General features: G+C 40.0%; 1 protein-coding gene and 1 pseudogene across 1 annotated transcript in view; both read right to left on the bottom strand.

Annotated features, from left to right (window-relative positions):
• LOC149203602 (exocyst complex component SEC6-like) overlaps positions 1-27,894 on the bottom strand; it is a 456,452-nt gene that overhangs the window by 282,937 nt on the left and 145,621 nt on the right. Inside the window, exon 10 of the mRNA XM_089403504.1 lies at positions 15,597-15,704. Coding sequence (XP_089259630.1) covers positions 15,597-15,704 — 108 coding nt within the window. The remainder of the gene's footprint in view (positions 1-15,596; positions 15,705-27,894) is intronic.
• Positions 325-2,068, bottom strand: LOC149203604 (prolycopene isomerase, chloroplastic-like; annotated as a pseudogene).

Below are 27,894 nucleotides of genomic sequence, written 5' to 3'. Positions count from 1 at the left end.
GAGTATGCTTGACAACTTCTTCCAAGAAACTAGACTTGGTAATGCTTTCTTCTTTCAAGTAATCATGCAGAAATGTATTTGATAGTAGCCTAGCTGTAACATTCTTGATAGATTTATCAGGCTCTTCATTGCTATGTTTTGTATGGATTCTAATGGCGCCTTCACCCAAGCACCATATATCAGAAATAGTTTTTAATAGGGATGTTTCTCCATTTCCACTTAGACCTATCATCAACAAACGATCTCCTCTAGGGACCACCAATGACAGGCCTTCAAATAGAGTCGTAGTGGACCGTAGTGTTTGCATTGTCACTTGTTTAATTCTCAATTTTTTTGATAAACAGTATCAGCCCCATTGCATTCTGAAGCAGCCCCGTAACACTGTTTAATCTTTAAAAAAATGATCTTTGGCCATTTTAGAGGCTGAAATTCGGCTGCACATGTCCAACCTTCTGACTGAGCCTTGCCATCACCTGCATGGAGCGCAGGATTACTATCAGGTCTCAGAGTTTCATTACTCTCATCATCACATGGTTGAATGTTGGAGTTGGGATGTTCTTCTATACCGTCATTGCTTTTATCTTCGATTGCAGTCTCATTATTCCCCAAGTCAGAAACTCCCATGCCAGGAATTACTTCTCCTGTGCGAATTGTAGGCCTATATGTACCTCCATTCCACTGAAGGAACTGTTGGTGTGTCAATGGTGTACCCACCAACTTCACCTCACATTCTTCTTGAGAAAAACCAGCTCTGAGTACACTTTCAACAGCTCTCCTCATGACCTCAAAGCGCTTAGCCTTGAGCTTCTTGTATTCTGCACTTCTACAATCCAATCCATACCACACATCATATGGCTCTGTTCTAGAGGTGTATGTATGAAGTACATGCTTTCCCATAGGTGCTAAATTTGGACTTACCATATTCGCTATTGAAATGAGCACAACGTTTGGCTGAGCATCCACCCTTGGCTTCCAGTGGTTTATACTAATGTGATATAGTTCTAGGTTCTTTCGGATATCCGATATCCATTGCGTCAAAACCAAGATGGAGATGCTTGAAAGAGTCACATTGGGGCGACTTTTGCACTTTTTCCCAATGGGTATCTGGTAATTCAGCCATAGATAGTGATGCCTTACTGATGTCAGCCTCCTTTGCATTTATGGAAATCCTACTTGTCAGCTTGACACCAACAGCTCGACCACCTGTTTTATACCATTCTGCAAACATATATACAATTTCTTCTGCTAGTGTAACATCGGTTTTTAATCCGGAAGGCAGAAAACAAAGTAGATCCAAACAGCTATGTATAAATGGATCTTTCAAATCCAAGGAGTCATAAGAAACACATGGAAAAGACTCGCCCAAAGTATCCAAAACCTGAGAAAGAAGATTGGCGTGAGGTCCAGTAGATGGGAAGCCAGAAAACAGAGATGGCCCTGAGTCGAATTTATAGCCATTGATTGCACGTGAATGTACTACTCCTCCAGATAAGTCATGACTTTCTGAAACCCAAACATCTTGCACATATCTAGCCTTGAGGCTCGCAGCACAAGGTCCTCCAATTCCTCTTCCAAGTACCAGAGAATTTGCCTTGGTCTTCCCTTCATCAAACATGCAATTCTGGCACCTTAGGTTCATTTGCCCAGGTAGGGATATTCTCAGGTAGGTATGCATTGAGTCAATAAGCATATCTGATACAGTTGCTCTTTTCCCTAGTGATTCCGTGACAGACTTTGCAGCAAAGGTTGCCAATGACCTTTTGTCTAGCACTGGCCTCACTCCTTTCAGAAATGGATATGAGAAGGAATATTCCATAGAATTGGCAGGTACTGAATAGGAGCATAATGATTGCATCTCGTCATCATTACAAACTTCTGGTGGCCTTATGCAGGATCCAGTGAACTGAACCATATTTTTATGTCGAAATTTACTTATATTGAACACTTCTTGAGTGGAGTGTTGTCCCCTGCAAATAGGAATGATACCATCAAGACGCTTCTGGCCATCTCCACAAGTTTTGTGTCCATATTTTGCTGAACCTTTGACATGGAAAGCACCTCCTATCATGACATCGCCATACTTAGTGGCCAAGCTAACCCTTTTTGTGAGGCAAACTTCTCACGGCCTTGCCAACTAGGACTTCATTTGAAAAAGGTCCATACGTTTCTCCTAAGCCCAGTTTGGAAACCTCTGCACTTGCAACATAAATTGATACCTTTTTCCTACCACCATCTGAATTATCACTTACCCTTTGGCTCCCTTCAGATGTATTTCTCAAAGAATCCACTGTATCTGGTTCCTCTACTAGTGTTGTTTCAACTACTTCCAAGTCTTCAGATTTGTAATTGTTTTCCTTTTTCTTTGCCATCTTCAATGATACCCACATTTCCAATTGTTTTAACATGTTTGCGAAATATTCATTGTAATCTTCAAATTTCTGACTTGAAAGCATTTTACCTTCAACCTTCAGTTCTGGCCCTCGAACAGCCAAGATGTGGGCTCTGATACCACTGTAATGTTCCTATGTAGGAATATAAGGGATATTTTAAACAAATAAACAGTGCAACATCATTAAATTAAAAACATGCATTATACATCCATGAAACACTGTAAATCTGGAACTGTTGAGCCATATATTATAAAATCTGAGAGCATAGGTACAATATAAAATGGAGTGGTGCACCTGGGCTTGTCTCAAGGACAAGCTTGACAAAACCCAGGTGATGGAATAGCTGAGCTGAAGGCTGCCCAATTGTTGCACCACTCTGCATAGCATTGTCCCAGTGAAACTATTGCCCTGCTAAACTTAGACCTGCTAGAATGTGCCCAAAACCTGCACAGAAATTTATATCCTTTCAAACTCAGACTCCTTGGACAAAACCCAAAAAAACCCAGAAGGGAAATTCTTTGGTTTTGAATTTGGAATTTTGGCCTCTTTGGAGCTCCTCCCCCGCTGTTGCTGCCAAATTCGACTTGCAGGGAATAGCCTGCAAATCCCTCTGAAAATACACCTAGAATGTTGGGTTCACCTGTGCTAACTGACTCCTTGCTCCCCGATGATTCTTGGCCCGGATGACTGCTCTCTCAAGCACCACGAATTTGCTGCCAGTGGCCTCTGCGCAATCCCTCTACCAAGAAAATTATATTGTTGTCACTCCTGTCAAGTTGGATGTAAAACACAATGAAGATGTCTTCAAACAACAGCCTTTCCAGCTCCCAGAACTCCCTGCAAATTATGGACCTCCTTGCTGCCTCAAGCTTCTTCTGCGTATTTCTGGCTGCCCAAGAAACACGCAGTCTCCTTCTTTGTGTGGTTGGATGAAGTGTATAACAATGTTGGAACCTCCTAAATCTTTGTGCAACAGCCTCCCTAGCACGGGCACAAATAGTCCCCCGAAGTAGAGGTTGAATCTCCCGCTTGGAAGATCTGTGGTTAACAGCCGGTAGACTCGCTAAGCAGCAGAGCATACAAAGATGAGTTTGTTTGTAAAATGATCAAGATGAAAACAAAATGAGAGTTGATCTCTCTTTATAACTCCTTGGTCCCCCTTAGCCTCATGTGGGCCCCTCCATCCACCAATTCGATTTTCCCTCCAAACATATCGAATGGCTAATTCGAACTCCTATGTGGGTGGCCCCACATTCCACTAGCAGCTAAATAAAGTCGATTTGGCCCCTATGTCCCTAAGTCGAAAGTGTGGGGCTCTCTTCCTTAGTCAAAAATGTGCAAAATTGTGTAGCAGCACCCTGTTACTAATGTGTTTGGAAAGGGACATGACAACTTTTGATTCTTGTACTTTGTAAAAGAAAGAAAAATGATTATTATTATTATTGAGCTTGGGTTTCTTGCCCAAGAAATTTGTTTTATAGGTCAGGCACTAATTGAAAGTGCTTCTAGGATTGTCTTAGGTCAAGAAGTCAAATAGGGACATTGTCATAATATGAAGACCCCATCAGACATCTTGTAAATTGTAAAAAGGATTATTTTTGTATTTTACTGAGCCTTCCAAGACCAAGTCAGACTGCCAACTTGTCAAGTTGGCCTAGAAGCTGGAATTCGTACCACTGGAAGACCTATGTATAGGAGATAGTTCGACCTCATTTGGAAACATTCATTCATCGCTCTCTCTTATGCAAAGGAAGAAGCAGAAAAGGGCAGTGAAGAACGCAGAAGGAGAATAAGTGTTTTGGGTTCCTCTCTCTCTCTTTCTCTCCACACGTTCGAAGAAGAGGGCTGAAATTCTGCAGCTTTTTGCTAAGGTTTCTGCTGTCGGGCTAGGATTTCATTGTGAGGTTCGATCTAGTGAAAAAGAGCTAAAGGAAGGGTCAACAAAGTCCCCTTCAAGATCCAGAAGAAAAATTAGGTCAAACGAGGCAGTTGAAGGCAAAGAAGAAACAGTTCTAGTCCACATGTGCAAAGTAGCAGCCGTTGCCAGGGGGCAAAGTTGCAGATCTGCAGTTAGCGCAAAAAAGTTGTGGCTGGAGGTCAAAGTAGTGTTGCCGAAAGAGATTCTGTTGGGTTTGGAAAGCAGTGAAGCAAGCACATTCTTGAAAAGTTGATCTTGGCCTTGGAAGGGCTTCAGTGTTGGTCAAAGGTCTTGGTATTCGTCAATAAAGAATCTATAAGAAGAGATTGAAGGGTTTTCCTCTCAAAAGGAGAGGTTTTGCCCTGGCTTGAAGCCTACGTCTTGTGTACTTGTATCAAGTTGATCTTTTGTTTTTGGTAGTTGTTTGATGATAGAAGAACACACTATAATAAGAAGAAGAAGAAGAAGATAATCCTAATAAGTAAAAAGACATCACAAGCAATTATCATAGCTAGAAGAATCATTAATGTCATCTTGCCTTAGATTCTTCAACAGCCCCTACCTCAGGTCAGGCCTAGAATGATGCCCCGGAGGTTGAAGCAATTAAAATAAAAGGTGAAAAGCATAATTGGCCACATTTAACAGGAAATTGTACCACAAAATGCAAAAGATGGCCGGGACAAAATAATCAACACGTGGGCAAAAGCCAATGCATGAGCTCTACCCCAATCCATTGCCATCACCTTGGTTCCATAGGCCCTAGATGAACCTCCTTTATCATTCAGGAAACCTTAATTGTCCTAACCCCTAGAGGGCAATGAACCGCCCTACCTAAAAGGGGGTAATCACTGCTATATCTTACATATCATGCTCTTGTCCTTTGAGCCCCGAGCAGTTAATTAAAGAAATTCATAAAAGGCAAAAGGCATATAAAGAAGGGTGGAAAAATCAAGGTCAGGGCACCCCATGTACCACTACTTCTCCCGCCTGTACATTATATAACCAGGTGTTGGGCTTCCCTTATCTAGCTACCCATATGCCCCATTATGTGGCACAAGGCTGCCCCTCTCATTCGCTATTCTGTCTGACCTATTTGTCACTTGCCACCCCCATTAGAAGGGTGTACCTTGGACATACTATCCCCTCTAAGGGCTGAACCCAATAAGGTACTAGGCTAACCCCCTTTGGAGTTTGGAGACACTAGCATATGCCAAAGCCCACTACGGAAGGGCATGCCATTATGAAATACCCACTTTGTTATCCATGGTTTGTAAGCTCCTTTACCTAATTATTCTAATGACTTATTGTACTAAAAGACTAAGGGACGCATTGGATCTTATGCAGGATTGCAAGTGGTTTCCATTTGGGTTTGGCTTCACTATATGGAAACCTGACCCCCAGAGGTCCACATCGGCATATTTAGGGTGTGCATAGAGAGCCATGGGCCTCCACACCAACAGACAACACTCCACAGATCTTCATGGATGTTCAGAGACTACTAGCGATCCACTTTTGGGATGATCGAGACATGATTGGTACATGTTGATTTGGGGTAGCATCGGATGTGATCTAACCACGAAATTTGGTGGAGAGGTTGGGGCACATGAGATCTCCAATACCCAGAAAGGGTTTGGGAAGATTCTAAACAGTTCAGGAGATATTAAAATAATTAATATTTTTAATGGAGTCCCTAAGTCTAAACTTAGGGAAATTAAAATATTAATGTGGACTAATATGAAATTGTGTTAGAATGGTCCAAAAGACATAGATCAAGCCAGATCTAATCTTAGCCGTTAATTAGGGACTTAATCTCAGCCGTTGATATGTCAACGAGAAAAGTATAAAAGGAGGCTTGAGGGTCACTTGGAGAAGACACCAGAGTGATAAGTCATTCTATTCTCTAGAGCGGGGTTTGCTAAGAGAGATAGAATCAGTGATCGGAGTTGCAACTAAGGGGCATTGAGTACAGAGAGACAGAGAGGCAGAGATAGTGTCAGAAGAGCAGCAAGTAGCCAGAGAGAGTGACGCAATAGCAGCCAGAGCTCACGCAGGGCCACGCAGAGGCAACCGGGAGCTGCGCAGAGCCTCAGAGAGGCCATCGTTGCTGATGCAGAGGGCCAAAAGGCTGACGCAGGGCCTCCTAAGGTTGACGCAGACCCATTCAGGGTGACGCAGGGCCAGCGCTGGGCAGAGAGGGGTTGACGCAGTCCAGAAAGGCAGACGCTGGGGTTTCTGGGGCAGATTGGAGCTGAGGAGCTGCCGGAAGGATTATCCGGGGTTTCAACCGAGAAATTTGTCTCAAACTGAGAGGTATTACTGCCAAGGAAATTCTCTGTTGGGTAGGCCAGTTTTGGCACCCAGATTGTACTCTAATATTGCTTAATAAGAAAACCCTCAAATAGTTACACCGGTTTTCCCACATTGGGTTTTTCCGGGGACATTGGTCCAAAAATAATGGTGTCATTTGGTGTGATTGTTTCTGTTTCCTTCAGTTGCTGATCTGTAATATGTTGAGCATGCACTAGTGTTTATTTTCAGTATTTACATTGTAAATAACTTGTTAAGTAACAGAACAAGTAGGTAGGAATAAATCAGATAAACTGCATGGAGGGTTTCTAATTGGCAGACTTAGAAACTTCAACAGTCCACTATGCCCAGCAGACCCCCACAGGAGCCCCACACTCTTGGCAGGTGTCCCAGCACTTATACGATGTCATGGCAGCATTCATTCCACCACCTAAACCATTACACAGGATCTAAAGACATCTTTGATTCATATGGAGACCCATGGGGTCAGTGATGTGCCCTCAAACCCACTAAGAGCACCACAGGTCTAATACTTGGAGAAAAAGGGGCCACCCCCTTGTCCATCATATTCTGAGCAATTTATTCATCAATATGGCACTTCGGGATGTTATTGAGCCTTAGGGTGCCCTATGACATGCATACATCATTATTTGGCCCCTTGTGAAGCTTGTTTTTACATTATGAGCTAGGATGGTGTGCTTGTCACCATTAGGGGTTATTATTTGCATATTATTTTATCATTAGGGGCCCATAGGCTAATTAGAACTCCTTAGGAGGCTATATATTGATGTTAGATACATTCACTTGTATCATCACTTGAATTGGGATCTCTCTAATCATAGAGAATTTTCGCACTTTTTCTTTGGTGGATATTTTTGGAGATGGATGAATTTTGATGTATTGATTTGGGCTATTTCTCTTGTCTTGGAGCTTTATTGAGCAAACGAAATGCTGGTTGGATATGCTCTATAACGTTGTACGTAAATTTTGAGGTTATTATTCTTGTTGTTGCATACTGCTAAAATTAGGGCTAGTTGTTGCATTATTGAAATGTGGAATTGAGCATGTTTTAGCTAATTTAATGTATGGGCCAATGTTATATGAATGAAATGTGTAGCATAAAAACTATGGCTGAAGTAAGAAAACTGATAGCTTGTAGGCTTAATATGTTAAAATACATGAAGCATTTAAATAATATTTTATTAATATATATAAAATGTATAAGATGATGAATGTTTACAATGAGGACCCGCATTTATATACCCAAGCAGGTGTCCTTTCGTGAATGGGCATGTCTTTTAGACATGCCTTTTCACTTAATTTAATGACTATTTAACCTAATTAATATTTAATTATTTAATATTTATATTTATTTTATTTATTTAATTGTTATGAATTATATTCATAACATAGCCCCTTCCTTGAGAAGCTTTGTCCTCAAAGCTATATTGCTGGCAATTGTCTTTGCGGTTGTCGTCTCGGCATATGGAAAACTCGCCGTCACTGGTGGCTCAGCGTCTATAATTCGCTAATAACTCTATTTTGAGTCCAGGGTTATCTCTACTCTTGAACCGAGGGTTATGTCTATTTTTTTTCTTTAATAATATATATATATATATATATATTTCTTAACTCTAATTTTCTTTTTAGTTATAAATTATATATATATATATATATATATATATATATATATATATTTCTTAACTCTAATTTTCTTTTTAGTTATAAATTATATATATATACTATATAATTATAAGTTATATATATAATGTAATTATAATTATATAATTTTTTTATTTTTATTTTTTTTACTATATCACTGCAACCGTCGTTACTTATTGGGGTCACGCCTGTTGACAACTCCGTTCGCAATGATAACCGGCTACGACGACTGTTTGACAATTTTGACTATTAACAAATAAGTGAAGCGAACCAAAGATGTGACTGTCGACTATTGGGATGTCAACACTTCTGGTTCGTTCTTTACTTAGCTGCTCATGTTCCCTGCATCATTGTGGAATCTGTTAGACCGAATGCCACAAAGTCCTCTTCCAATTCCAGTAAAAAACTAGTGAGTCTTTTCATCGTATCCAAATGCAGTCACTGCATCTGTCAATACCTCCTTTCTGATTTTAGAAGAATTTGGATCTTCTGAACTGATCTTCGCCAAGCATTCCCCTGTAACGAGGCTGCTAACATTCACACTGTATATCCATCGCTCTCCCGTTGGTGCATGTAACGAGCAGCGGCGACAAAGAGAAATGAGAACATCCTGTGAATTAGAAATATATGAATGCCCCAAAAAGCTGCGGCACCTCACATCTGGGCTCTCTATATACACTGTGTGGTCTTCCAGCGTCACCAAAATGTCACCATCTAGATTACAGACATAAATTCTTCTCAATTCCGTGTAGCAGATAAACAGTGCCCTTTTATGCAAATAGTAAGGCTCATACTGTGCACGAATATTTGTATGTGTGATGTTTATTGAATCAGGGTTTTCATCGCAGATCTTTACCACTTCAATCTGCGATGAATGTTGTTGCAGTAGTAGTGTATTGCTGCCACACAGCACGATAAATTCTATGATCTTTTGACTATGCCAAGGGACAAATACTACTTTTTGCAATATTTCGTTAAGTTTGGAAAAAATTCTCAATTCGATTCCCCGCCTTCCATTTCTTTCAGTTGAAGGCATTTCTTCATACATCACCATCTCCATATTTCCTGGAGATACACATTTGAGAGATGAATGAATACGGGTGCCACCTGAACCAACAAGTGTGGGAGGACCTACTACATCTGGTATTGTAAACAACACCGTGTATTCTTTTAATTCAAAAAACTTGTACTGATGATCCACCAGATCGTAAATCATGGCCCTACAAATTGGTACATCAAAACCCCATTTTAATATGCAGCAGTTTCCTGGGAAAAAGCGCTTCACCATTGGATTTCCTCCTGCTTGTATAGGTGCAATTTCCAGGCTTATTATATCCACTTTGTTCCATCCATGTATTGGGTTCTGATACACCGCATACGCTATTAAAAAGGAATTGTCATGGTAATTATAACACACGGATTTGACATGCCCCGGCACATGGAAGGTTATGGGGTTACTATTGTTTTTCCAGCAAACAGGTGAAATTTCATCTCTCTGGCGTTTGAATAGCACCACATGGATATAGGAATGAACAACAAGTATTATGTCAACCCCTGTCACCATAAAACTAATACTGATAGCACCCATTTTGATAGAGGGAAATGTGCGGACATGATAATCTTTATAAATATTTGGCAGCCATTTGGTCTTACCCAACTATCGCAGACGCAGAGGGTGGATGCACGCAATGGGTGAGAAGGGAATGAGTGTTGGAAAGAGGATAGCGTGGATAAAAACGTGGTCTGGCCTGGTCGATGTCGACGACTTAGCTTGGTTGATTTCGACGGCTTGGTAGTGTAGATAAGAAAACAGAGTCGACATTAGCTTGATCCCTACACACAATGCTATCAGTATATCCCCGACTATTTCCTTAGTAATCCAATTCAGAGGCTTCAACCGAAGTTGTTGAAGTACCGCCCAGAAAGCCCTATCGGAATTATACCCTACGTTTAGACTGTAACAGAAGGAATTTCGCCGATCAAGGTAATTCGAAAAAATAATTTTACGCCTGATCGCTTCCACAAAAGATTCATCATGGGGGTGTCCGTAACAGAATTCATCTGGTGGCAACAAGTGCGAAATATTGAAAGCCGTGAACTCATTTGGAATATCCATTGGTTGTGGATGACCTAGCAGTGGGTGTAATGGAAACTCCATCTCTAAGGGAGGGCCTACTGGTTTCTCCTTTTTCCCTTCCTCATATTTTTGTTCTTCTTCTCCAAAATAACCGGAAAAAACATCACGCATATCTATTGTTGAATGACTTACATGGTGACCATCACCTTGATCACTTAGTTTTCTAACTTGTTCAATTTCTCCATCCTCGTCCTCTAGATTTTTTTGTTCATGAGATCTTTCAGAGACACTTAGACTGATTACTTGTCTTCTATTGGTTGCCTCTTTTGCATCATTCTCTTGTTTCGTTTCTTCACCATTGTTATCATCTTCCTTATTATCGATTTTGCATAACTCTCCTTAAAACATGTTGCAGCTTCGGCACATGACTTTTCTAAATGCTGAAATACTTCTTGAATTTTATTAAAATTCTCTATGGATTCAAAACGTGAAGGTAATGACATATTGTGTAGCGAACTACGTTCAAAGGCCCGCATGATTATATCGTGTGCCATGGCTCTGATACCACTGTAGCATAAAAACTATGGCTGAAGCAAGAAAATTGATAGCTTGTAGGCTTAATATGTTAAAATACACGAAGTATTTAAATAATATATATAATGTGTATAAGATGATGAATGTTTACAATGAGGACCCACATTTATATACCCAAGCAGGTGTCCTTTCCCTTTTCACTTAATTTAATGACTATTTAACCTAATTAATATTTAATTATTTAATATTTATATTTATTTTATTTATTTAATTGTTATGAATTATATTCATAACAAAATGTCCTAGAGATCTATTTATCTCGAGAAGCCTGCATCATTTGCTTTGAAGTGCTTGAAGGTCACTTTTCTTTTTTTTCTCTCAACATTGGACGAAGTTGACTTTCTGGGCCTCCTTGATCAAGAAACCAAGTTCTTACTCATCATTATCCTTGACTCCATATCCCCAAGTGAACTAGGCACTGATCCCTCAAAAAGGGTGATCATTTCAACCCTATTTTAACCATTTTCCCCTTTTTCAGCAAGTCTAGCCCCATTAGGTCACCTAGGGCATCTATTTCCCGGGAATTGACCTAAGAAAAAAATGTCATCTCCTATAGGCTACTGCGTTGGCGGGTCCCCTCCCTCTCCTCCAAATTTGAGTCAATTCTAATGGTGGAATCTCCAGGAATCTCAAGCCCTAGCTCTAAGATCGAATTGTGCCTAAGCATCCACAAGACTAGACCTCAATAGGATCAATTCAACCTTTTGAAGAAAGTATTCTTGCTTTGTCCTTTCCCTTCACCTTGTCCAGGATAGGAACATCATTGGTTGCTACACTTTATCCCCCGAACCTCGGTTGGGTCCACTTGGCCCCGTGTGGTCCCACTTCTCAATAAAGACTATTTGTCAAGGACCATTTGGGAATCCAAGTTTCCCAAGGATTATAAATATTGAGAAACTTGTTCATAAGCCTATCCTTTCTCCCTCAACCCTCCAAACCTCACTCCTTATCCCTGGTGGACCAAGTCCCTTGCTTAAAGAGCAAGCAAGCTCCATTCTTCACTCCATCCTTGGGAAAGGGTTTTCAGGGTCACTTCTCACCTATCCATTGACATATACTTTGCAAGTGAATCCCTACACTATCGGTACTCCTCCCATTGGTGAAAGTCCGTAAAGAGCAATGAGACTTAGCTTATGGTGACAGTGGGCTAAGCCTCCACAGTTGCCCTTAACCTAGAAGTTTCCCTCTTAGGAACCCCTTTAGGTCCCCTGCTGGTTTGAGTGGTAACATTTCTAGCGCCATTGCCGAGGACACGAGACGTGTGTTTTGTTCTTCATATGACATATCAACATATCATTATTGGCGACTCCATTGGATGAACGAAGCCCTAGTTCTTCATTGAACTTTAAGGTCGATGCTTGTAGGGTGAAGCAAGCATTTTCTAGGCATCTTTATTTTCACCCTGGCGACTCCTACATATGTTTCATATATACCGCAAATTGGTTGTCATTCTTTCATAAATTTCCTGCTTTGGACATTGCTAGCATCCCGGGACATCCCAATCATGTCACAGGAAGGATGGTACGTGGGTTACCTGTGTTCGATGGTGACCCAAGCTCCGCAATTGACCATGTGCAAAGATTTAATGCACACATTTCAAAGGAGAAAGTGGTCCACTAGGATGTCCTTATGTTGTTATTCTTTAGTTCTCTCTATGGTCATAACTCATGGTTGTAAAATCACGAACCTAGAAGCATCAAGTTCGTTGATGGCTTTCTTAGACATTTTCAAGTACACCCTGCATTAAGCATCCAAGAGGAAGCCTTCATCGAGCTTCATCAAGACATTAAGAATCTAGGTAATGAGCAAGAAGATGAGTCCTCCTTGGGTCCACATAATGAAAATGATGATTTTGAGGACACATGCTGGGAAGGGTGAATTTATGGAAAGAGAAATTGAGACCAACCTTACCTTTCTCAAGGATATTACTCCTGATGAAACCTCTTTTGAAAACCTTGAGAGAGATGATCCCATTAACCCCTTGGAATATGACATTGAAGATTATTTCCACATTGAAAAGGAGAAATGGGAAATTGTTGGTCCTCAATTTGATTGTGCTCCTATTTACAACACCGACAAGGAGGATGAGGATGAAATTGATCTTCCTTTCCCCTCAGGCACTACTTATGATGACATACCCATTGATACCCTTGGGAAGGAGAGTCTTCCTTTGCATAAAGATCAGAGCAGTGGTTATGAACTGCAATAATCAAGTGTAGTGACTGAGCAGGGTGACCAGTGTGATTTATCATAATCATTTTATCTTTCTTTCTTAAGGGTGGCAAGGTGGTACAAGGCGGAAATTGAAATCTCCTTCAGGTTGGAGCCTGAGAACACTTCATTGTGGCAGGGTGGTGCCAGGGAAGCAAGTTGATGCTTGTAGGGTGTTGGTGCATCCTTTTAGTTGGAGCTAATAAATTAGGGGGTTAGTGCCTCCTTCCAATTGGTGTTAGAGGATCATGGAAGTGGGTGCTTCTTGTTGATGTAATCTTTAAGACATATATTAAAAAGTGTTCTATGGTTTTCTCCCATTTGAGTTTCCACAAAAACAATTATTGCGTACTATGTGAGATGACGTGGAATGTTGAATGGTATTGTTAACTTTTAATGTTTACATGATGTGACTAAGATTGTTAAAAAGTGCCCAATATTGATTCACCCCTCCCAGTATTGGTGAATATTCCAACCAAAACAAAGCGTTGGTCAGGAATGTTAAGAGGGAGTTGAGTTGCTAGGAATCAAATGAAATTGAATGCTAAGTTGTAGATATCTAAGTGACAACAATAAAATGCATGCTCTACAGAGTGTTTTTTGTGTGCAAACCAGTTAAGATCTAAAGCTGGTCCGAGATTTAAGATTGCAAATATAAATTGTAGATAGTCGATTATGAAGAAGAGAATCTAATTGTGAGTAGATCTGAGAAGGATAAGGTGTGATTGTGTGAGGGACCTTGATTGGATCACAAAATCAAAGAAAGAAAGGTGGTTGTAGATAAAAGATGAGTAAATCTAAGATTTAAACAATTGATTCAGCAATATTTTAATTAGAGGGCCTTAGATATGAATTTGAAAATTGATAAAAGAGGGATCTGATAGGCTCAGCAAGTAGGTGCTTGCAGATCAAAGGGGTTGGTGTCCACAAACTGTGGGAGTTGGTGCTTCCAGCAAGCCAGTGCTTGCAAAGAAATTTGTGGTTTTCTCCTGTATGGGTTTCCACGTAAACTTCTTGGGTTAAAGCTTTATGTGATTGCTGCACTATTATCTATTATAGCATTGATGAGTATGTTAACTTGGCTAAATCATTGTTAAACGTATTAAAATACTGAGTCACCCCCCTCTCAGTATTTTCTTGGCTTCTAGCAATTGGTATCAGAGCAGATTCCTTCAGCAGCAATCTAACAACTAGAAGGTAGATTTGAGAAATGGCTAACCAATATGGAAATTTCACCAACAAGGCCCCATGTTCATTGGAACAAATTATGCCAAAGGTAAGAATGAGAACCTACATCATGTCTCTTAGTGCAGATGTCCGAGATACAATGCAGAATGTTTATAAAAAGCCAGATGTATTAGTTGATTGAGATGACAAGCTTGGGTTCACTTACAATGCTACAGCAAAGAATGCAATCTTATATGGTTTGCTTGAACCTGAGTTGGTTAAAGCCATGCACTGCACAAAGTAAAGTTACTACGAAGGTGATAGTAAAGTTAAAAAAGCCAAACTCCAAGTCTATATAATACAACTTGAATCATTAAAGGTGAATGAGGACAAGGACATAGCTAAATTCTCTCTTCAAGTGGATGAAATAGTTAACACCATAAGAGGACTTGATGAACCTGTGAATGATTCCTTTGTAATTCAAAAGGTGTTGAGATATCTTCCTACTAGATTCAATTCCAAAGTATCAGCCATTGAGGAGATGCAAGCTCTCAACACATTAACATTGGATCAATTGCATGGAACACTGACAACCTATGAAATGAGAACCTCAAAAAACAAATCTACCTCAAAGGAGGCAGCCTTCAAAGCTAACAAGAAGAGAAAAGAAGATCAGGAAGACTTGAGCTATGGATCTAATGAATAAGAGGCAAATTTGGTCAGGAGATTAAAGAGAGGATCTGGAAATTACAAAGGTAAGTTACCCTTCAAATGCTTTAATTGTGAAAAAGTAGGTCATTATGCATCTAAATGTCCACATAAGGAAGAAAGGGATGAATATGATCATAAAGAGAAGAACAAATATAAGAAAGTAAAGAAGGAAAGAAGAAGAGTTTCTATACCCAAGAAGACAACAATTCTTCAAAAGATGAAGATAGTCCTCTGATTAAGAAAGAACCAAAGAAACAACAAGAGACTTCATGCTCATGACCTTAGAAACTCTAGATGAAGGACAAGTTGAGTTTCATGAAGAAGAGGTTGAGGTAGATATGGAAGGAAACCACATAACAGCTACAACTAAATTGTGGAAACAACATAAAAATTAGAAGAATGTTGAAAACTAGTTCCTAATCAGTAAATTCCATTTAGAATGCACTACAAGCAAGGACAGTATACTGAATAATTGAGAAAAGCAAGAACTTTTTTTCAACTTTCACAATTCAATGTATTATGACACAATAACAACATCGGGCAAATGAATGAATCCCACTTTGTGACTCTTCGAGGGTTTGTTATTGAAGCCATAGCCCCTGCTCCCTCAGCTTCAGCGGCTTCCTCTGCTAGTTGTTGATCAAGAATCTCCTGCATCTCAACCACCCTAAAAGAGACACTTCAGATGGCTTGCAACTAAGCAGAGTAACAAATAAATACACATCATGCACATAAAGAGAAACCATTCATTTGTAATCAGTAAACAACAGAATCTTGTGCCATTTTATTGCAAATAAAAGTCAAGAAGCAGAAGAAATATTTTTTGAAAGATTCTATGTTGTGCATGATTTACACCTAATGTGGATGTAACCTATATGCATGAAATACATCTTTTTAATTCCGTTTGGTGGAATATTTAGGCCTAAGAAGGATGTAAACTATAAGTATAACGAGGGTTAAAAATTGAAAAAAAAATCTCAAGCTTCGAGTTAAAAAAAATCGCAGATTTTACATCTGCAACTAAATCTTGTATCTCTCTTTTTTACATTTAAGAGTGTTTAGTTGCAATTCAAACTCATTCTCAATTTTAGACCTTTTAAAGGTCAATATATTCAATGGCATTCAGCAGTCCTTCCTTGCCATATTTCTCTTTGGCAATAACAACATTTTGCTCCTTAGAAATAGCACAACAAGAAGGAACAAATCCCAATAAATTTAAGTGTTACAAAAATATTGTTACTTTCATAATATGCAATTTTTTGAATCTTGCATTTCACACATTAAAAAAATTGAAAATGATCCATTTCAGAATTTGTTGACTATGACTCGTTGAAAATGCATCACACAAACCATACTCTCATCTATCTTTCCATCCTGAGCGAACCTACTCATACTCATCCATATGAAACTCCTTTATCTGAATTCTAGCATCATCATACCTAGTGAAAGGTTATCTAACCATGTCATCTACTTTGGTCAATCTTTAAGAAACTGCTTCATCTTAACCGGTCCTTAAAAAATCCTTCGTGACCTATGCATACCAACCTAGTCTATGTATATTTTCAAGCCTTGTACTCACTGTCTTTTATCTTATTGTATAATATTCTGTTGTGAAACATTTTCGATACAAAGAAACACTATCTCTAAACCAAAGTTACCAAATCCAACTTGGAGAAAGACTCAGCAATGCTGAAGAGTCAAAGTTGGCTTTAACATGTGAAAAACTGAAGGGTTGCCTCAAGAAATTAAAATAATATCACACTATGCTAAGTTTCAGTGAAAATAGCATTTTTCATTAATATGAAAGTTTAACAATTTCCATATGATGTGAACTTCAATAATAACGCATTTCAAAGTACATAGATGATACTACATAGTACAGAACACCATAGATCCTAGATAGAGGACAATTCCATTGGCTGTTTATTGTGAAATTGGATCAGAAAAACAAGCAAAATGAGTGCTGCTTTATATTTATCAGTAATTTTTAGAGATAGAGGAAGTCTGTCTTGTGAAACTCGCGAGTCAAAAATGTTTTAAGTCAATTTCATTCACAAGACAAACTTGTTATCACCCAAAATGAACTTATCAAAAGCTCAACTTGATTGATTCGACATCGACTGTTTGTGGATACATCAGTGATTCATCTAGCATCGATGGTTCACGGATACTTAACTACTTTATTCAGTATTGATGGCTCGTGGATGCATCAGGGATTGATTTGACATTGACAGTTCATGGGTTTGTTATTCATCAAGGGTTTGTGAGTCCTTTAGCCAGACTTAGCACATGGTTGCCATTCTTTATTCTAAATATTAAAAATTGAAGATGATTGTTCCATAAGATCTTCATAGCAGTTTTCTTTCAAGGATCAATTCCACACTAATACTAATCCAAAGTTTTGGCATTTTCTTGAACTTAGCAGGTTTCCCATGCAAGTGACATGCAAAACTCGGTATATGCATGGGAACGAGAATGCTTCAAAAGCATACTTTCAGATTGATGAGATGGGCCAATTGAGAAAACATTATATTTTTAGACAGATCATGTTTTCAATAGGTAACTATAGTATTGAACACCTATTTGATAGTAATCCAAAAGGGTACTTTCCAAGTTTCAAGATTTTCTATTTTGGTAGAATTGTTATTTCTATAAAGTTCATATTTTTGGAAACTAATCACATTTATGGATACCATTTATGGAGTGCATGTACTTGAATTTTGGTGATGATAAAGATGACATGATTTTGTAGCGTTTCTATTTTTAGCAATCACTATACATGAGCAGGGTTAAGATAATGATGCAGAGGAAAAACCATAAATTTTTAGGTTATTTTGAAAAAATATAAAATTAGGTCAAAATAAGGGTTTCAATTCTAAAAACTATAGATAGCTAAGGACTGCTTTTCCAGTGGTGGAGATGGTTTTAGGTGTTCAAAGGATTCTGAACTCTTTGTTATTTTTGGATTCAGATCTACTTTTAGCAAGAGATGAGCACCCTAGTTTATCTTTGCAATGGTATTTAGAGATACTTTCCTTCAAATATTTTTGGAGCCTAATCCTTTGTGCATTTCAAACCCTATCTTCCATAATTTTTAGACCTTTGATCACAATATATTTTGCAAACTTAAGTGCCTAGCCTAGGCATGCTTTTATACTTTTTTCCTGGAGATCATGTATGCCTAGTTAAGATAGACCTGAAATTGCGGGTCTATCTTGACACGTGCAAAGGAGAGGAAGGGTTTTTCTGTTGATCGAAATTATCTTCTGTTTTTGTGACGTTGACCAGCATTGACTTCTTGATCTTGGAGCTTGTTTGACTTGGGGATTTCTCTGTTTTGGAAGGCCGAGTTGTTTGACCAAGAGAGGGAGGTTTTCTAAGCTACTTTGACTGCTGCTGACCATTAATTTTGACCACAGAAATTTGAAGTTGACCACAGGGATTCTCTCTCCTTTGACCAAGATGTTTGGGACTGTTTTGACTTGACTTTGACCAGCAAAGGAGGCCGAGTTCCTTGACTGTTGACCAAGCTGCTTTGGAGACATTTTGACTGCTGAATATTGACTTGTTAGGGCATCTTTGACTACTGTTGTCTTTGACCAAAAATTTCAGACTTTGACTTAGGATCAGATTTGACTTTTGGGCTCATCTCTCATTGTATATTGGCTAGTTGAATTGGATAGTCAAGGTTGTTGACCTTTGACTCTTTTGTTGATGAACTGGAACATTGTATGTCTTTGTTGAACAATTGATGACAATCTAATAGAAGAAGAATTTGGAAAGGGTTTTCCCCCTTGTGGGGCTTTTCCCTGATCTTTGACCAAATCGTGTGTCTCTTGTCATTGCTCTTGGTTGTCTTCTATTGTGCATTGAATTTACTGTTCTATCTACAATTGTTCATTATCATTGAAAGATTAAATTTGTTTGAAAGTGATTGTCAATTGAAGAAAGAATTGGGCTAAGTAATTGTGATAGCATAGAATAGTGGAAAATTAACATGGTATCAAAGGTAAGGTGACGCAAAAGACTAAAGTGATCACCTTTGAAGGAATCTATTTGGAAGAAGCTACTTGCTCAAAATGTCTACCTCTTAATTTTGTTGTTTGGAGGATCAGGTTGGAAGTGATATTGGATGAAAATGATGTTTTGGAATATGTGGAAGGAAAAGTACCTGAAGCACTGGAAAATGCTCCCATTGTTGCAAAGGCCAAGTGCGAGAAAGTGAGATCAAAGCCAAGAAAATTCTTATTGATTGTTTGAAAGATCATTTGCTTACTTATGTTGGAAATTTGAAGAAGTCTAAGGATATCTATGACAAGTTGGTTGGGATGTATGAGGTCAACAATTTGAATCATATTCTTTCCTCTTCATCATGGCACTTTGAGGACTCATTCAAGCCTTCCAACAGCCCTCTTGCCCATTATTTTATCATTTCGGCTAGCTTTGGATGGCTTATCTTGAAAATAATTAATAAAAATAAATAGTATTAGGGAGACCACAAAAATGGAGGAAAAGGCTTTAAGCATGATTGTATGTTCACAAAGAATGATAATACAATATATACATCAAGCTATGTCTCGAGATAGTTAGTCTATCTTGGACATGCAATCTTTTGGTTGAGTGAATATCTCAACCATACACTAATCTAGGAGGCTAACTAATTGGAGAGAATCTCTCAACCAACTAGACCTCAACAAACTCCCAGGTATTAGGAACATACTCATTCTAGAATTGATGAGCACATCAAAGACAAATATTATTTTCCAAGTTTTCATAATTTTATTATTTTGGACTTATTGATTGTGAGTATGAGGCTAACTTATCTATCACTTATTGAGCTATTTGGTGGGCTTGTCACCAAAGCACATGTTATTTACATTAAATTATTATTAGGGGTTGGATTAGGCTAATACAAACATGAGAAGCCTAATATAAATAGAAGAGGCCTCTTTTTGTTTTTCATCATCACTTGGATTTGTATCTCTCTTCTTGAGAAACTTGAACCTGCAATTTTGGACGAATTTTGGGATGTTTGGATGCACTTTGACATTTTGGAATTTCGTTATCTTTTCTTGGAGCTTCTTTTTGCAATGTTGATGGATGGATATACTCTCATTGTCTTGTAAGTACTCTTTGATGCTATATTTTTACCATGTTGAATGTCTAATGTATGGGATGTCATTTCGTGATATTTAATGTGCCCTAATTAAATGTGAATTCATGAGAACATTAAATTTATTGGAAGGATTACATGCATTACTCATTTACAATGATGAAAGAATGTTCCTAGAGGTCAATCTTGTATATTGAATCCTTGAAAGCCCATCATATATTGTCAACGAAGCGTAAAATTCTATTGTAGTTGTGAAACTGCCTCCTCTAGAGTTAGCGAAGCTACATTAGGTCTCCTTGAAGAGCGAAATCATCAAATCAAAGCAGTTCTCAACCCCATTATTCCCAATAGGCAGCCACTGGTCTAGTATCCTTGGTGACCATATTTTCATTGACAAGTCATTCTTCCTTCACCTCTTTTGCTCTCTTTCTTCGTCCCTTTAAGGCCAAGGAAGCCTCACTAGGGCTTTTTGCAAAATCCATTAGGAAGAAGCTCTTGCAATACCATTAGGACAAGCCTCTATGATGGTGCCTCCTCTAGCTATCCCCCTAATTTGAGGCAAATCTCACAGTTGGATCTCAAGAAAATTGATGCCCTAGCTTTCATACCAAGTAGGAGCCCTTGAAGTTGCCCTTCAACTTAGGGATTTCTTGAAGGTTTTTACTTAAGTAGCATATCATTCAAAACCTTTTCTCTTGACTATCTTAACCTTTGATGAACTGTTATCTCGTCAAATATCACAACCGTACGTCTCATATAGTATTATTCTCAAGGGGTTTTTCGTGGAAAGTCATCCTAGCTTCTCCGGAAGCTCACACCTCAATTGAGTCTTTCCATTAAATGAGCCATCCTTGCCTGAATTTGAACCTATTGTAGACACATTAATCACAACTTAGGGATATTGGGACTCTTCCCATCAGTGAAAATCCGAGAAGAGAATGGGACAGGCTATGGTGACAGTGGGCCTTTGTCCCAAATTGTTGTTGTGCCCTCTAGCTCTAGTCTATGTACTAGGCCTGCTAGTTTGTGCAGCAACAATGAGAACAAGGATGACGATCTTCTAGAAGGTCCTTTTGTGCCCGAGCAAACGAAAGAGGATGTTGATGATCCTATGGAACCTATGGACCCCTTGGATCCTCCTCCAAATGATCCCCCTACCAGGAAGAGACCTGTATTTGATTTATGATAAGGAGATGTTGGCCATCATGCATGCTTTGGCCAAGTTCCAACAGTGTTTGGTTGGTAGCATATTTAGAGTCAAGATTGATCATAACAATCTTCACCACTTCATGGGGCAGAAGGGCCTCAATGATAGACATCAGAATGGGTCAACAGGATTCAGGCCTACGATTTTGACATAGAGTATGTCAAGGCCAAGCATAACGTGGTGGAAAATGCCCTATCTCGGAGGCCCGCGACACTTTCCCTCATGAGCATCTGCCATGATTGGAAAGCACAGTTGCTGGTGGAGTACTCCAAGGATCGACAAGCGTGTGAGATCTTGGAGGGTACCTATGGGGATGAGCGCTACCGTGTGATGGCAGATGTTATTTACTACAAGGGGCACATTTACTTGGTTCCTGGTTCATCGTTGAGAGAGAGGATCCTCCATGTAGCCCATGATTCGCCATTATCAAGACACCAGGGGTTCCTGAAGACCTACAGGACAGTCAGAGAGCACTTCACATGGAAGGGCCTCAAAGGGGATGTGTTGAGGCATGTACAAGAGTGTGAGGCCTGCCAGAGGAACAAGGGGGAGTTGACTCATCCAGCAGGGTTATTGCAACCACTCCCTATTCCGGAGGGGAAGTGGGAGAGCATCTTGATGGACTTCATCACAGGCCTTCCCATGGCACAGGGTTGTGATTGCATCTATGTGGTGGTGGACAGACTGATGAAGTATGCCCATTTCTTCGCTATTCCCGCCAGGTACTCTGCTTCTCAGGTTGCAGAGTTGTTCTTCAGGGAGGTTTTCCAGTTGCATGGTCTTCCCAAGACCATAGTGAGTGACAGGGACAGTCGCTTCATGGGAGCTTTCTGGCAAGAGCTCTTCAGGTTGGTGGGCACAAAGCTTACACCTAGCACCAGTTACCACCCCCAAACCAACGGGCAGACCGAGATTGTTAACAAATGGTTGGAGGGTTATTTGTGGAACTATGTGACAGGGCAACAGTGAGCATGGGCGAGATGGCTACACTTGGGGGAGTATTGCTACAATACTACCTATCACATGTCCATTGGTATGTCACCTTTTCGTGCTTTGTATGGGTATGATGCTTTATCTTTCACTGACATTATTTTTGGAGACAGTCGGGCCCCAAGAGCAAAAGATTGGATACAAGAGAGCCAAAACATTCTTAAGGCTCTCAAAGATAATTTCCAGATAGACCAGAACCAGCAGAAGATGTATGCAGACAAGCATAGGGTTGAGAGACACTTTGAGGTGTGGGGCCTAGTCTTATTGCGTCGTCAGCCTTACAGACAATCTACGCTGAACCAAAAGGGGGCTGAGAAGCTACGGTTGAAATATGTAACTAGGTTCGGTCTTCATACATGTATTTGAGTCACAATGAATATGTATTTATCAAAAGAATGAAGAAAATACTTTTATTATTATTATGACTTATTAAAGCATGGGTTTCATGCTTGGGTCATCTTGTTTTAGGTCAAAGTCCCCATTGAGGACTTCAAGGATTTATTCTGAGTCATTAGAGTCATTGTCCATTAAAAGAGACCCTTCTTGGGCTTTTGAATAATGTAAAAAGATTTAATATTGAGTCAAATATACTATTTGTCCCCTCCACTCCAAGTCGGCCTCAAAGAGATCAAGTCGGCTTCAAGAAGGACAATTTGACATCACTATAAGGCTATATATACAAGGCAGTTCAAATTCATTTGGAGCAATTCACTCTCTCTCTCTCATAGTTGGATATCCAAAAGGAAGAAGCTGGGAAATTTGAAGTTGAAGAAGAGCTGGAAAGGGGCTGAAAAAGAGTGCAAAATTTTGGAGGAAGGAAGAAGACATCAAGATCGAAATTTTTGGCCATCTATCTCTCACTCAGGAGGAGTATCTAAGGAGATCAAAGTTTTCCTTTGTCTAGTCAAAGTTGTTGCTGCTGCCAGTTGTTGGGTCGAAACTGCTACTGCAAGTTGATGCTGCTAGGTCCAAATTCCTATTGAAGGGTTATCATCTGCAAGAAGGATTGAAGGCTGACTTGGTGTGGAGGAAGTCTTTGTCTAGGTCAATAGTCTTGGATTATCTCAAGAAACTATTGAAAGAAGAATTGTTGACTAGGTTTTGCCCTAGTTGTCCGCCTACATCTGTTGTCCTTGTGCTATTGTTTTGGTAATTGCTTTATGAACTAAAAGATAAAAGAAGAACATAAAGATAAAAGAATCACAAGTAATTATCTATATAAGAAAAAATTTCTACCTTTCTGACTTTCTAACATGATATCGGAGCTAAGGTGAAGAAGGAAAAAGGTAGTTTTGAGAATCTACTGAAAGGATTCTAAAGGATTGATCAAGGGATCATATAAGGAGCTCTTATAAGGGAAGAAGCTCACTATCTTCAAGGACAATGTCCAACACAATAAAGAGTGAGAACAAATTGGAAGGAGCATCAAATTACAGGGCATGGAAGAAAAGAATTGACCTCATTCTTGAAAAGAACAAGATCTTGGATTTGGTCAAAGGAAAGGTGAAGAAACCTACTGAAGAATCCAGTGATGCAGATAAAGTGAAGTTTAGAGAAATTGCTATTGAAGGGTTATCATCTGCAAGAAGGATTGAAGGCTGACTTGGTGTGGAAGAAGTCTTTGTCTAAGTCAAGAGTCTTGGATTATCTCAAGAAGCTATTGAAAGAAGAATTATTGATTGGGTTTTCCCCTAGATAGGGTTTTTTCCTTGGCTATCGCCTGCATCTGTTGTCGTTGGGCTATTGTTTTGGTGATTGTTTGATGAACTAAACGATAAAAGAAGAACATAGAGATAAATAATCACAAGTAATTATCTATATAAGAAAATCTTTCTGCCTTTCTGATTTTCTAACGGCTACAGCTACGTTTTTATTTCCCATACCGAGTGACCAGGAGATTTGGCGAAGTGGCATACGAGGTAGAGCTACCGCCTGGGAGCAAGGTGCATAATGTCTTCCATGCTTCATGCCTCGAGAAGGTACTAGGACAACGTGTGACAGTCACCGTTCAGTTGCCCCCACTAGATGATGATTGCCATCTAGTTTTGGAGCCTGAGGCTATTTTGGAGAGCAGGGAGAGGAGATTGAGGAATAGAGTCATCAAGGAGTTCGTGATCAAATGGAGGAACCTGCCAGATGAGGATGCTACTTGGGAAGCTGATCAAATATTACAACATCCAGCTTTGCAGTTGCTTGGGGACAAGCAACATCTTGGTGTGGAGGACTCTAATATTCCCACTTAGCAAGGTTGCTATGTGAAATATCAATTTTGACCAATTGTGATATCCCTACTCAGTGTTTCACTAAGTAAATATCAATTTTTGCTCAATTTTGGCGTATTACATTGTTTCACTTACGAGAAGTGGGCTTAGGGGACCCACATTCAATTTTTGGCATGAGAAGCACCCCAATATTAGAGTTTGATGGAAAGATTGCGGCATTGGTGGAGTGTGAGGGGCACCACAAGGGAATTTCGGCCCACATGGAGAGTACGCTCTCATTGGAGCGAAATTGGTGAGAGAAATTCGATGTGGGCCCACATGGGCAACCTTCGAGGAAAATCGACAAAAGGAAGGAGGGGCTCTCATTTTGCTCATCATCTATCATTTTCTGAATTTGTCTTTTGACATAGCACGCTTGAGTAGTGAGCCAAGTATGCATGTGTTGTTCAGCACACCGGGTGTTTCCGAGCAGAAATCCCAGCCCTTGCTTCGGTGGACTTCAAGTGTCAGCCAAAGGAGGGAGTTCCACTTCATCCCAATTCGTACTAGCAGCAATGAGTCGAGTTACAACGACAGGGAAAGCCACAGTAGCACAAGGACTCCGCAGTTTTAGCTAGAGGCACTCCCGGAAGTTGAGGAGGGAGGGAGTTTCTGGAGGAAACTTGGAGGGAAGGCCTAGGGAGCCTTCCAACAAGTTTGCAGACATTTTTGGAGCATTCAACTGCAGAATCTTCATGTGGGTCGATTTGCCCAGCAGGAGAGTCAGTCAAGCCCAAGAGGATCGAATTTTCGGGGTCAAACTTTGGCCAAACCCTTCGTGGGTTATTCTGGATTTCTTGAGTAGAGGCCGGGATTAATTTCCCGAAATTTTCTGAGCAACGGAGAGGGCTCTAGCAGCAGATCATTTCTGGAAACAGCACATTTCTAGGCATTTACAGCGTAGCACTTGGGCTGAATTACCAGCATATTGGAGGAGGGTGATTCATTGATCATTTTGGGCTTTTATTAGCTTGCCTACAACAAGCCTAGGTGCACTCATTCTAGCACATTGTTGTACACCTATTAATAAAATGAGTACACAGTGCAATTTTGTAATGTCCCAAAAAGGAAATAACAATGATAAACAAGCAAAATACACATATGACACAAAAAAATTCAGACAATAATTAAACACCCATAAAATTGCACCAGAACTGCGCCAAACTGAGTCATTTTATTATCAAAGGAGAGTACAATGCATGGAATGTGTGCACCTGGCTTGCCAAAGCAAGCTAGACAATCCCAGGTGAGAAAAATGTTGCCCAAATGCAAAGGAAAGACTTCTCCTCAATGTTCTGCGTTGGTCCTAGAAATTTTGCAACTGCTAGCTGGAAGAAACCCCTGTTTGAGCCTCCAAAAGTGCTCAGAAAATTCCGCCAAATTAATCTTGATCTCTCCACCACAAACCAAGAAAAACCCAGAAAGGGTTTGGCCTATCTCCAAGCCAAACCCACAAAATGGTGCAAATTCTCCAGCTAACTAACAATTCGCCCTGTTATAAGAATTAGGATTTCAGACCCGAATATCACCCAGAAAATTCTCAAATTTCAGCCACAGGCTCCTCTCACAAAACCCACAAAAATCCAAAAATAGTTTGGTCTGATTTTGACCTCCCAAAGTCGACCCCCAAAAGGCACTACATAGTCCCCAACAATTCTACATTGTCTGCTGCAAAGATACAGCTGAAAACCCCACCTATAGTGCTCAGAAAATTCTGCAAATTTATATTTGAGGTCCTTGTCAAAAACCCAGAAAAACCCAGAAATGGTTTAGCCTAGTTTTGACCTTCCAAAATCGACCCCTAAAAGGCCCTACGCCCTGCAAATCTGTTGAATCACACTACCTACCAATACAACAACAAAATCCTTCTCAAACACTCCGAAAAGTTAGAAATCAACTCCACCAATACTTCCCTTATTTCTCCCGGCAAGCAATAGCCCTCTAGAAGAATGTTACAATGGTCACACTAGATACACTACTATGTCCTCCAGAAATACGCACTACTGGGGTGAACTGAATACAAATGCTGGAAATCTCTCTACAAATATCCTCTGGATGATAATGGATGAACCTCTCTAGGGTGGCACTCGAAGTCCCTTGAAGAAAGGGTGAGTTCTCCGCTTGGAAAACTCTTGCTAAACAGCAAGTGACCCGACTAAACAACTCGAGCAACATAATCAAATTCAATAATCCAAGAATGATGAAATGAGGAGTGTTGCCTCCTTTTTATAAATTTCGTGGAGTGTTTTTCCCTCCATTTTCACTCCTTCATGGGTCCCTCACTAAGCCATCGATTTTCCCTCTCATTTAATTCAAACTATTGGCTTAGGAAGTTGCTTATTTTCCTTGTTTGAACAAAACCAAAATAACTTACTTCTAACTACTAATTCTCCTAATAAAATCGAATGGGCCCCATCTCCAAAATTGGCCCCAAAATGTAGAAATAAATCTTGTTCCAAAATAATTTAGGAAGGGACATTACAGTCCTCCCCGCCAAAAATTACTTGTCCTCAAGCAATGCCTAAACAAGTGCCCTCTCTGACTGTTGATCACCATTGTAACCACCAATAATACCAGGGTCCCAAATGTACCATTGAGTCATCCCCAATCTCAGCACTGTCCCGACATGAAGGAATCCCTCAATACCAGGGTCCCAAGCCATCCTAATCAATGTGAAGCACACCTTGCTCCACTTGCTATCCAACAAGATACAGGTACCAAAAGCCCTCTGCATACTAGCAATAAGTAGAGCATCATGATAATGTAGGACTCTGCCCAACTCCCCATGAAATTTCCCTACTAAGTAGTCCATCTCATGCACTACAAGAGTAAACTCCTGAAGATGTAATCCAATCCTGGTGAGATTGAACCCTCGTCTACCCGGGCCTCCCCTGATCTCCTCATGTCGATCACCCTGCCACACCAATGAAGTTCCCCACACCATCAACGAATCACTAAAACCAAATGGAAGATCTAGATGACCCTCCCCTGTAGAAACCAGCTCACCTCTACGGGTAGTTGAACCGCTCAGCCATGTTATGCCAGAATCCCCTGCCCATCGCAGAAGGAACCTATCCTGCTGACATCGTGACACTCTGGTCATGAATCACTGCCTAGCATGCTCGTACCAGAGCCTTCCCTCCCATGACTCTCGGCCATAATCTATGTGATGGCTGAAGCTATGCCAATCTTGCCAAAGTGACTCAACAGTGTCAATGCCTATCACTCCATGGCTAGCCTAAATCCTTACCAACAATTTGTCGTGTCCTATAGTGAGGGCTTCGGT

This window comes from Pinus tabuliformis, chromosome 2_1 (assembly GCF_031772625.1).
Source record: "Pinus tabuliformis cultivar Carrire ecotype Pingquan chromosome 2_1, CPIR1, whole genome shotgun sequence".
In the NCBI taxonomy this organism is placed as follows: Eukaryota; Viridiplantae; Streptophyta; class Pinopsida; order Pinales; family Pinaceae; genus Pinus; species Pinus tabuliformis.
This window is presented reverse-complemented; position numbering and strand designations above follow the sequence as displayed.